At 47.6% G+C, this 11,164-nt stretch overlaps 1 protein-coding gene across 1 annotated transcript; it reads left to right on the top strand.

Moving 5' to 3' along the window:
* Positions 1-401: 401 nt before the first annotated feature.
* Positions 402-10,573, top strand: LOC136454435 (uncharacterized). Its single transcript, XM_066454862.1, has 7 exons — positions 402-521; positions 615-747; positions 8,665-8,744; positions 9,307-9,453; positions 9,554-9,671; positions 9,743-9,787; positions 10,173-10,573. Exons 1-7 carry the CDS (start codon positions 402-404, stop codon positions 10,571-10,573), a joined length of 1,044 nt encoding a protein of 347 aa, XP_066310959.1.
* Positions 10,574-11,164: the final 591 nt, after the last annotated feature.

Raw genomic sequence — 11,164 nt, 5'->3', positions numbered from 1 at the left:
AGCGGAGGCACCGTTCCCGCCTTTCACCGGCAGGAGGCCAAGCAAGTCTCTGTGATTTGTTCTTGATTCCTTGGTTCCTTGCTGGTTTCTTCAGCATGTTAGCTCCTTACTTTGTAGGGCTTGGAGGGGATGTCGTGCCGCAAGTCTTGTTTCCTCCAAGAGGAGCACACCCGGATAGCCAAGCTCGAGGGTGAACTAGAGTCGCCCGCCATGAGTCCCAAGACCGGGTGGTAGAGGTGACCGAGGCACGGGTGGTGGAGCAGCTTGCAGTGGAGCGAGCGACCACCACCAAGTGGGGGCTTGAGGCAGCGAATGTCTGCCAGGCGGAGACTGAGGCGGTGCTGCAGAAGTCCCTGGCGGACACCAAGGTGGCGCTCCAAAGTGCCCTAGAGACCCTAGAGATGGAGTGGAAGGCCCTAGAGTCGGAGCGAAAGGCCCGGTCAGAGGCCGACCAGGAAGTGCTCACGCTTCGAGGCCAGGTGATGGGGATGGAGGAGGCGAATGCCCAGCTGCGCGAGCAGGTGATTTGGTAGGAGGAAGGACTCTCCATCCTCGAGAACACCCGCCTCAGTATGTACCTTTTCTACTTTCGACGTGTTGGTTTCTTCCTTTAGCTTGCTTCTGAGCTTGTCGCCCGTCTTCCAAAGCTAGGTGGAAAGGTGGAGTCATTGGAGCGGGGCCTAGAGACGGCCAAGGCGACGATTGGCTGGAATGCAGAGGCGCTGGCCAAGTCCCTTGAAGAGCAATGTGCTTTTGAGGGGGAACTTGGCTAGATACGCAATGTTGCCCAGCTCGTCGTCTCAGAGGTCTTCGGGTCAGCGCCAAGTACCAGCGTGCCCACCATCCAGCTGGAGGAGGTTCTGAATGAGGTTCGAGCCCTCATCACCGATGGCCTGTTCTAAGGGACGTCGGGGGTGTTGACTTTGTTGGTGACGTACCACCTGGACCTAGACTTCACCACCATCTGCAGTGGGTATGCTGACGGCTAGAGCGTGGAGGACATCCACTCGCTCAGGGAGAGCTTGCTACCACACGCCGAGTTGGTGGCCAAGCAAGTCTCCGCGTAGTGGGTGATGGATGCTCTCCGTGCAGACATGGTTGAAGGCATGCATTCGAAGGACGTCGCCCAGCCTGTGGATGGCATGGAGCCTGGGTTGGAAGCGGACGTCGCCCCGCCTCCGACCGAGCCAAACGTTGCCCTGTAGGAGGATGAGCAGCCCCTACCCTCGCCAGTCAAGCCGATAGCCGATGCCATCGGGGAGCCATAGTAGAAGTTTTAGAGTAGAAATACTTTAGTAGATGTAAAAGATAATGTCATGGGGGAGCCCCCTGTGTAAAGTGTTTTTGTGTATTCATGAATACAGTAACTTTGTTTTTGTGATGGAACTACTTTGTTCGGGGAAGCTTGTCCTGTCCGTTCCTCATTTGTATCTTAGCATAACTTTGTTTTTTATTCTTTTCCTTTTTGCACCTGCCCGTTCGTATCGTAGGCTGCAACCTTAAGAGCCCAGACGTGGTCCGCGAGGCTCAACTGCTCATAACCGTAGGTAGAGGCGGGGTGCGATCGATCAGAATATTTAAAGCAAAGTTACATAAGGTAATTAAAGGAACAGACTACCCTTTCGTTCGGGGAAAAATGTATTTATCATATGATAGTAAAAAGAGAGGTGGCATTGCACCCCTGTGGAGCCCCTGAGCGACCCGGGCTGAAAGTGTTCGGGTTGGGGCGCTTTATAGGAGCAAACGTTAAGTAAAAAATGGTTAGACTAAATTTTAGGGGAAGAAACAACATAGCTGTTCGTTGTTCCAAGTGTTGGTGAGAAAGTCGCCGTTGTCGTCCTTTAGTCGATAGGCAGCCGGTCGGATCACCTCGATCGCCATATAGGGACCTTCAGTCATCTAGATCCTTGCCCGCCACACCCCCTTTCTTGGCTACTGCCTCCTTGCCTTTCCTTCCTTCGGCCCGCCGGCCTGTCGCAGAAAGCGCTTGAGGAGCTCATAGTCCTTGTAGAGGTGTTTGACGGGATAGGCGTGGTTGGTGCATGGGCTCTCCATGAGCTCATTGAAGTGGTCTAGGAGGCCCTACTGGGGCTGCTTGCCCGTGTGATCAGCCGCGGTGACCAACGCAGAGTTGGCTGGTCGGCGACGATCTTTCTTGATCGTTTTGCCCCTCTGTGTGGAGGGGCCCTCGTCCTAATCCTCGCACTTGGCCTTGCCTTTGTCCTGGCCTCTGTTGAAGACCGCTCCAACCGCCTCCTTGCCAGAGGCATGGTTCGTGGCGACGTTGAGCAGGTCACAGGTGGTATGGGGCTTTAGGCAGCCAAGCTTGTGGATTAGGGACTCACAGGTTGTCCCAGAGAGGAATGCGCTGATGACGTCCATGTCGACGACATCAGGGAGGGAGTTGCATCTTTTGGAGAACCTGTGGATGTAATCCCACAGGGGCTCACTAGGCTCCTGCTGGCAGCTCATGAGGTCCCAGGAGTTCCTAGGGTGGACATACATCCCCTAGAAGTTCCTAACAAAGACCCTCTTGAGGTCCGCCTAGTCGCAGATGCTGTCGCGTGGGAGGAATTTGAGCCAAGCTCGAACATGTTCCCCTATGTAGACAGGGAGATACTAAATAATGAAGTGGTCATCATCCACTCCACTAGCGCAGTAGGCGAGCCAAAAGTCTTCAAGCCATATACCGAGGTTCATCGCCCCGGTATACTGGTGATGTTGGTAGGCGATCGGAAGCGTTATGGGAACAACGCTCTTTGGATACGTCGGCCAAAGGCCCATGGTCCTAGGCCATCTGGGCTAGGACTCTAGCCGTCTGACTGGCGACCGCGCCTGGGGTGCGTTTCACCACTCCCCACGATGGTTCGGTCAGGGTTTGTGTCACCTGCCCTCACTGCCGCTCGATGGATGTCATCATCATGCCAGGACCGACGCTGGTTGCTGATGACACTATGAGCATCTTGGTTTGGCCTGAGCCGCTCACACATAGGAGGCTGGTGTGGAGCGGGCGCCAGGTCAGGCCAAGGCGTAGATGCGGCCTCCTGTGCCGCGCTCAGCGGCTATAGCGTTGAGTGGGTGGAACGATTTGTCTGGTGCATCCCCACTCCCCTAGTTTGGACAGAGGCCATGAGTCGGTGTCATGATGCAGAGCTTTTCGCCTATTGAACGGCGGCAGTTTCAACTAGTGCCCAAAGGTTCTGGTGGATCACCTGTTCCTAGGGGTCGTTCGGCTCGGGAAGGCCACGTAGAAGCATTGCCATGGTGGCGATGTTCTGGCCAGCCCGAGCGAACTATGGGGGATCATTCCCCCATCCACAATGTTACACTGGACCTGGTGGGCATGACCCTGGGCACCGCCCGCTAGGTTACGCGCATAGGCTACAGCGTGGTGCATCGAGCGCATCGACGCAGGTGGCTGCTGCTTCTGTCACTGTTGTCGTAGCTCCTTAGCATGCTCTTGTGTGAGCACGAGGGCCCACGTACGAGGGTACAGAGGGGTGTGAGTCTACAAGGACTCTGCTACCACCGGTGGCTGTCCCAAAGCGTTCGCCAAAGCACACTCCTAGGACAGACAGTGGCTAGGTGCCACATCACCGATGCTAGAGCCATCGCTCTCAACCTCATCATCAAGCATATGCGTCCGTAGGGGACACGAGGCCATAGGGGAACCGGTCATACTGTGGTTGCGGTGTGGACAATGCGGTCCCTCCGGATAATCGGTGAGAGATAGTAAATAACGAGTAAATAACAGCATGTACATTACTCACAGCGGGGTTTGAGCAGAGTGTTTGCTCGGATTGAAGCACCGGTGCCTCATCGTTGAAGTCGTCGTGTGTCCTAGAGCCGATGGAGGGCACCCCTCCGATGAGCACCAGAACAAATGCCTCCTCACGGAGGTGTAGTACGCCGAGACGATCGGCGATGAAGTCTAGGCTTTTGAAGAGGAAGGCCTAAAATGGCTCGAAGATGGGTGGAACCCACATTCCAATAGGTGGGAGTGCAGGAAACTCCAGCGAGCTGAAGCGAGTCGTATCGCTTGAGCCCTCCATGGTGAAGGTGGTGGAAAAGTGGGCCATCTGATGACCAAAAGTGTGAACGCACAACGTCTTCCCCACGAACGGCACCAACTGTCGGTGCAGAAAGTGGCCAACACGTAAATATTTATAGTTTTGCTGTATGTTGTGATTGGAGGTGGCCTAGCACTCAATGACATAGGGTTTATACTGGTTTAGGCAACGTGCTCTACGTCTAGTTTGAGTCGGTCGGTGACTTATTCCTGAGCCCAGGTGCTCGAAGTTTGCTATGGGGTTACAAATGGAAGAGAGAAAGATGGGGGTTACAATAGGTCCGGTCAGACTCTGGTCTGAAGGGCCAAGAGTGATGGGAGCTCCATTACGTACTAAGTGTTCGAGCATGTGCTCGAGGTTTGCACCTAGTGGTTCTATTGTGGTGTGTGAGTGAACTGATTCATCGCCCCCTTGTTGGGAGAGAGCGCACCCCCTTTTATAGATGAAGGGGATGGCCTTACAAGAGAGAGAGAGAGAGTACGTATGCTACTAAGTCTTATTGCCCACGCCGTTGGGTGCAAGATGATGATAGGCGCCCATAACACTGTTGTTGTTAGATGCATGTGGGAGGTTGTGTCATCTTCTTCCGGTATGGTAGATGTCGGTGTCTGCCATACTATTGATGCCTAGAGGCTCGTGGGGAAGCCTTACTGTGTTTGTCTGGTATGGGAGTTGATGGCGCCCACAACATTGTAGGGCAATTGTCGACGCCCACAACACTGCTTGGGTTCTAACATGCTAGGAAGGTTGCAGGGTACCCTTCTAACATGCCCTGTTGGTACTGCCCTATAGGTGTATAGGGTATAGTCCTCGGTATTGTGGTTGACTTGAGTGCCCTGCTTTATTTTCTCTGTCCGTTTCCTAGTCCTCACCAAGCGGGCGTTCCCGATCGGTTGGTCCCAGTCGGCTCTGATTGCGCCAGTCGGAGATGAGCTATAAGCAGGGGTTCGACACATCCTTGGTCAGAGACGTAGGTCAGAGTTAGAAGTGGTAATTGGCTAGGCCTTCCGGTCGGAGAGGCCATCTAGAGGTGGGCCAGAGTCAGAAGCGAGTGTTGTTCCTCCTTAGTGAGGCCTTCCGGTCAGAGAGGCGGGCTGAGTCGGAAGCGGGCGCCATTCCTCCTTGGCCAGGCCGTCCGATTGGAGATTGGATTGCCCTTCTGGCCTATCATTTAGGTATTTGGGTGGGCCCATGAGTTGCACATCGTTCACAACGTTGTCTGCTGGGCCAAGCCTTTGTTGGGAAGTCAGTCCATGAGGGACCCTGGGTTTTTGAACCCGACATGATGAAACTCTAAGTGCTAACCTAGTTTATCAAAGTGATTATGAGATAGGTAGCACTACTCCAAGTGATGAAGTTGTCGACACGAAAATGTGTCGATCATGCCGGGCACACGAGCAAGCCAAAAGGGTCTGCTCGATGGAGCTAGAGATCCACCTGGCTTCAATGCATAGATGATCAATCCTGCGTACTCCTCCCGAGACGTGCCAATCAATTTGACCCTGCAATTGACAAGGAGAGAAAGTTTATCAGTAATTTAAGGTGGAACGTGCCAGTCTATGCCTAGATAGTTCCAAGTGTGTCGCTTCGGGAGCAGCCATATGGGAAAAGCGACTGAATAGTCGATCCGCATAGAAATCGGCTATTACGGACTGTAAAGCTCGTGGGTAGCGATCAATTTTATGTTGACAGGTAGAATACGTATATGTAAATAAGATCATCAGCTAGGTGGATATTATCAGTATGAATCATTGAGCCGATGAATCTAACAAGAAAAGATATAACATGCAAACAAATTGACTATCTAATACAAACGGATGTACAGCCGCTCTGAATCTAATCTGTTACCACCAACAGTGAGGTTCGACCAGATCGATGGTAGGTATGACGATAGTAACAAACTAAAACTGAAGAATCCACAAAGACATCCGTACTTCAACAGGCTTTCCGAAAGACATGTTATACGTGAAGGCTCGGATGAATCGACTAAAACAGCCAATTCAGGTGAGAAGGGCTACAGCGTGTGAACAATCGACTATTTCACGTGAACAAACCTATGGACTCCTCAGACTCAACCCGCTATCTCTAACAGTGGGGTTCGACCGGATCAATGCAGCCATGAAAAAGACAACGAATCAAACCCTTAAAGTACATAGATCTACTCACGCTTAATGGAATCATGTAACAAACGAACGACGGATCTAAAGGATATGAGGCCGATCTAATTTGATCTCGACCGGGCAAATTGATGTTGCTGTAAACTAATAACAATGAAAACATTAGCAAGATCGGTAACTTAATGAATCTACCCGAAGGACGCCACCCTTAGATAGAGCCAATAACTTGACCTTAATCTAGTTCGGGCAGTGGAGGTCGACCGGATCGATGTAGCCATACTTGAACTAGACAAGAGTCGATAACTAGCTTATACCAGAGTCGTAGTGGAGGTCAACCGGATCAATGTAGCCATACGAACAGAAGTATAAGCCATGACGGTACTTACAGACAAGCTGGAGGTCAGCTGGACCGATGCAGCCCTACTCGCTGAAGAACTCGTTGAGATCTACTCTACTCCTACTCCTAAGGGGTGGCCAAAGCCCAAAAAGTAAGTAACTTGTATTTGATTGATTGTGTCCTTTACAATAGCCGGGGTCTAATATTTATACCCAGAGCTTAAACATAAATCCTACTCAGGTACAACTTCTTTACAATCTTTGGTATAAAAGAGAACATTCCTAACTTAAGATAACTTGGACCCTAATCTTTCCCTTTTTGTAGAGTCCGATTTGTATTTCCTGACGCCAACCGTAGCCCATCATCATTATCTGCTGACGTCATTCAAAGAGAGCTGATTCCAGTGCCTCCTCTGAATCAGCTGATATCGATCCTTCATGCAATCGAGTCCTTGATAGACACAATTTTGGAAGCTTCGAGTTCCCGCGTTCTTCTCCAAATTTTGGTGTAAACATATGCCCCCAATTTTGGGATAAAAATGATTTTATTCCCAAATTCTTATCTATTCGTTTGCCGCAACCGTTTCATTTTGAGATATACGCGTGATTCCTGACTTCCCGGTCCGAGACTTATATAACATCCCAATAGTATCTTTTCTGACTCACTCGGCCTTCTCGCTTTCCCCTTCTTTTTTGAGCAAATCTTAACAGCCGACGCCGCCATTGCCAAAGTCTTAACCCTAGCAAGCTTTTGGCCTTATTGAATTTTATTCAAACGATTCTCCTCATATTCAAATCTGTTTCAGCTGCAATGGTGACCAATGACCATGTTCTTGAGATATGTTTTCAAGTTCCCATTCTCAAAGCATCGGTCGCTCCCCTATAGCTCCTCTATTCTCAAATTTATTTCACCCAATTTCTAGGAGATGAGGAACGAAATCTTGATTCCATCAGTTATTGCTTCCAACGTTTATTTTCTTGGGCCTATGGGTGATTCGGATCCATCTAATTTTATCCATCAAGAAACCAACCAAATTCCCTTCAAACAGTCTATAGTGGATCCGTCCTCCTAGAACATCAAAACTCCCTTAAAAAATTGGCCCAAAATGCTTATGGGATGGAGAAATTGGTTTCGTAGGGTATATGAGAAAAGGGCGGAGATTAGAAGCTTTATGATCCGAGTCAATGCCTGACACTCTCATTGTCTAGAATGGAGAGGAACGATCCACTGTTGATTTCTACACCTTATTTCTGGTCCAACACCCTAAATGCCTTTGTTTTTTGTCATGGTCTAATGACTATCACTTTGGCCGATGTTTATATGCTGACCGGCCTTAGGATAATAGGATCGATGCAACCATATGACTTCTTAAGTGCTAGATTCAAGAAATTAGCCAAGATATCAGACTACATAGGATGGGTCAGTTACATTCTAAACCATATTGGAGACGAATCAAATGTCAGTGAAAGGGAATATGTAGCCTTTCTGAACATGTGGTTGGAGACATTCATTTTTTGTGGGTCATCTTGTGGTCCGACTTACAATCATAAACTCATGGCCAAGCATCTAGCAGTAGGTAAGGATATCCCTCTTAGAAAGTATCTGCTAGGAGCTACTTATCATCTGATGTACCAGGTAGTTGTCCAATTACTGAAAAATGAACCGGTGCATACTATCAGTGGCCCTTGGTGGTTGATATAACTGTGGCTTAACCTATATATGCACAAGATTGTAAGACCTGATCTCAGAAATCTGAGTTTCCCTTCCTCCAACTTTGATGAGGAATATATAGGCGAAGAAGGAAGAACCCGTCAGTGCATGAGTTATGGCGAGGCTGCATCAGCCATAACAATTGATATCGACATTGGCCGTCTCTTCAAAAAGTTTTATAGAGGGTTTGATGCAGATATCATGACTTGGTTGCCATACGATGAGGATGAAAACAATGAGTTGATCTTCCCATTCAAATTTTGATTTGAATTAGGTTGTTTGGATGAGACAGCAGCTACAATCTTTAATTCCTTTATCAAGCCATGCGTCCTCCCAGCCGAATTTCGTCATGGTCATGGCAAAATGGCTATAGGCTCCTTCCTCCTAGGCAATCTTCCAACCTATGAGTTTTACAACCCCTCTTTTATAGTTCGTCAGTTTGGTCTTGGTCAATTGCCTCCTCAACTTTTCTTCAAGGATATACTGAGGCCAAGAGAAGATATTAGCGAAGTACTAGAAGTCTCTAGAGTTTTCCAACTGGGATAAGATCTTCCTTCCCTTTGCTTGCATGACTGGATTAGAGTCAGCTTTTCTTCCACTCTTTTTGACTCCTGGTGGCAAGAATGGCACTCTCATCTTTTCTGTGGGTTGGTCCACCCTTTGTGTATAGCTCTGGATGGGGAATTTGCTTCTGACAGAGAGGTAACTTGCCATTTCTATTCAAGAAAACTGCCTGATGAATTCCTCTGCCAACTATTCTAACCAACCTTTTCAGGATACTGGATTTGATCCTTCAAGCTTAGATAGGAAGGGGCATCCTATAGATTACCAGCCACCATGCCCAGTTTCAAGAATAGGATTGGTTGCGCCTTCACTAAAGAAATTGATGAAAACTCATGTTGCCTCAACCATCATAACATATGAATCTTCAAAGCGCAAGGCGGCTCAAGGGACAACCCAGAAAAATCACTACTAGGAAGAGACTCCATAGAACGAGACCATCAGCTGCTCAGGTAAACAATTTATTTCCTTCTCAAAATGACATTCAACTGTTGATCCCCTTTCTTCACAGTTATCAACCATTGGATCCCAATCAGTTTTGGGTGCGGTGCTGTTGTCCCAGGCGTTTGATTTGGCACCAACTAGACCTTCATCAATCGATCCTCAAGAAGAGCTAATTTTGGTTGAAACAACAGATGCTTCAAAAATGGCAGAAGATGTGAGTCCCCCATCTTGTCCTTGATGCTGACGAAGTATTTCCTCAAAAATTCTTGATTCTATTCAACTTTTATTCTTCATCTGTCTTCTTATCATGTCAGATACTTCCTGAGGAAACATTGACACAAGAGCAGGAATCTAATAGTCTCCTCATTGAAAATGATCCTGCTGTCACTGATATTCAAGCTGTCGATTCCCCAATTCAGCACACAACTGATGGTAGGAAAGTCACATGCTCAATTTATTTCTCTACAACAAACATGAACTAATTTTTTTTCTAATGTTTGCAGATGTCAATGTTGAGAGTTCAAAGCTGATTCAACCAGATATTACTGGTGCATCATTAGTTGTTCCTCCTCTTTAGATAGAGGCTACTACAGAAAAGGTATTGTATCCTCTTCACCATCCATTTTGTTATAAACTGATTCAAACCTCCTAACCAAGATTTCCTTATACATAGGCGATCAATCTACCAGCCCTAAGCTACTCTTTCAATCTTGAGGAGTATCTTGATGAAGATGAAATCAGCTCATCAGCCACGTCCTCTAAGGAAGCTTTGTCAGAAGAGACCAGAAATCAACCAAGAGAATGTTTGAGAAGAATATAGCCGATTTGTTCCAAGACACTAATTCAATGCAGAGAGACTTCTTGGCTATTAAGGGTAATCCATCTCTAGTTCTCTCCAGAGTCTTGTTACCTTTATCTATTTTTGAAGATCAGACCCTGAAGGTGAAAAGGCTCAGAGGAATCTATCCGACCGTGAAACTTTATTGGCCAAGGGGAACTCCAACAGGCAAGAGGCCAAAGAGCTAACACAGTTGATTGATCATTTGAAGAACTCATCCCTCAGTATAGACCCAGAGTTGTCTCAACTAGAAGTCAGGCGTGCAAAACTTGAGAAGGAGCTAGAAAACATGAAGGCTGCCATTGAACATCACAAGTCCACCCTGGCTCAAATACCCGATGCCATTAAACAAAAGAAACATGAACTGTTAGCCAAAGTCAGAGAATGCAGAGCCATCCAAAGTAGCCTCAAGAACATTCCTGGATCAATTGAAGAAGATAAGCAACAAATCACAGAAGTTGATGCTATCTGGCTAGAAGTGTTGAAAGCAATCTAGGATGTTCTAGACTTGTAATTTGTGTATCATATGTCTTGTGTAGGATCAACGGTAACTATACTTTCTGTCATCTAATTGTACTTCTTGTTTTCGGCTATGTTGGCACGAAAATTCATCTTGTGCTGGGCACATGAGCAAGCCGGAAGGGTCTACTCGATGGAGCTGGAGATCCGCCTAGCTTCAACACAGGGATGATCGATCCTACATACTCCTCATGAGATGTGACAGTCAATTTGACCCTGCAATTGACAAGGAGAGAAAGCTAATCAATAATTTAAGGCGGAACATGCCGGTGTTGTCAGATAGTCCCGAATATGCGGCTCTGAGAGCCGATGTGGAAGGAGATCGACTAAATAGTCGATTCTAGCATACTCATAAGAATAAATTAGTTAAAGCTCATGGGATTATGGAAGAAAAATCGGTTATCATTCAGGATGAATGTTGTTATTTAGACAAATATTAGTCAATGGTAATAGGATGTCAACACTAATCAGTTCCTGCTAAGCCAACGACTACAAGTAACCAAATCCCTTTTTATATAAAAGAAATAGTTCATCATCATTTAACCATTTAATAGAGATAAATCTAATG

This window comes from Miscanthus floridulus, chromosome 5 (genome assembly GCF_019320115.1).
Source record: "Miscanthus floridulus cultivar M001 chromosome 5, ASM1932011v1, whole genome shotgun sequence".
In the NCBI taxonomy this organism is placed as follows: Eukaryota; Viridiplantae; Streptophyta; class Magnoliopsida; order Poales; family Poaceae; genus Miscanthus; species Miscanthus floridulus.
This window is presented reverse-complemented; position numbering and strand designations above follow the sequence as displayed.

Coding starts and splice junctions, on each gene's coding strand:
- LOC136454435 (XM_066454862.1), top strand. CDS start 402: ATGGAGTGGAAGGCCCTAGAGTCGGAGCGAAAGGCCCGGTCAGAGGCC. Junction 748..8,664: donor CAAGTCCCTTGAAGAGCAAT/GTGCTTTTGAGG, acceptor CCTCTTTTATAG/TTCGTCAGTTTGGTCTTGGT. Junction 9,672..9,742: donor AATTCAGCACACAACTGATG/GTAGGAAAGTCA, acceptor TAATGTTTGCAG/ATGTCAATGTTGAGAGTTCA.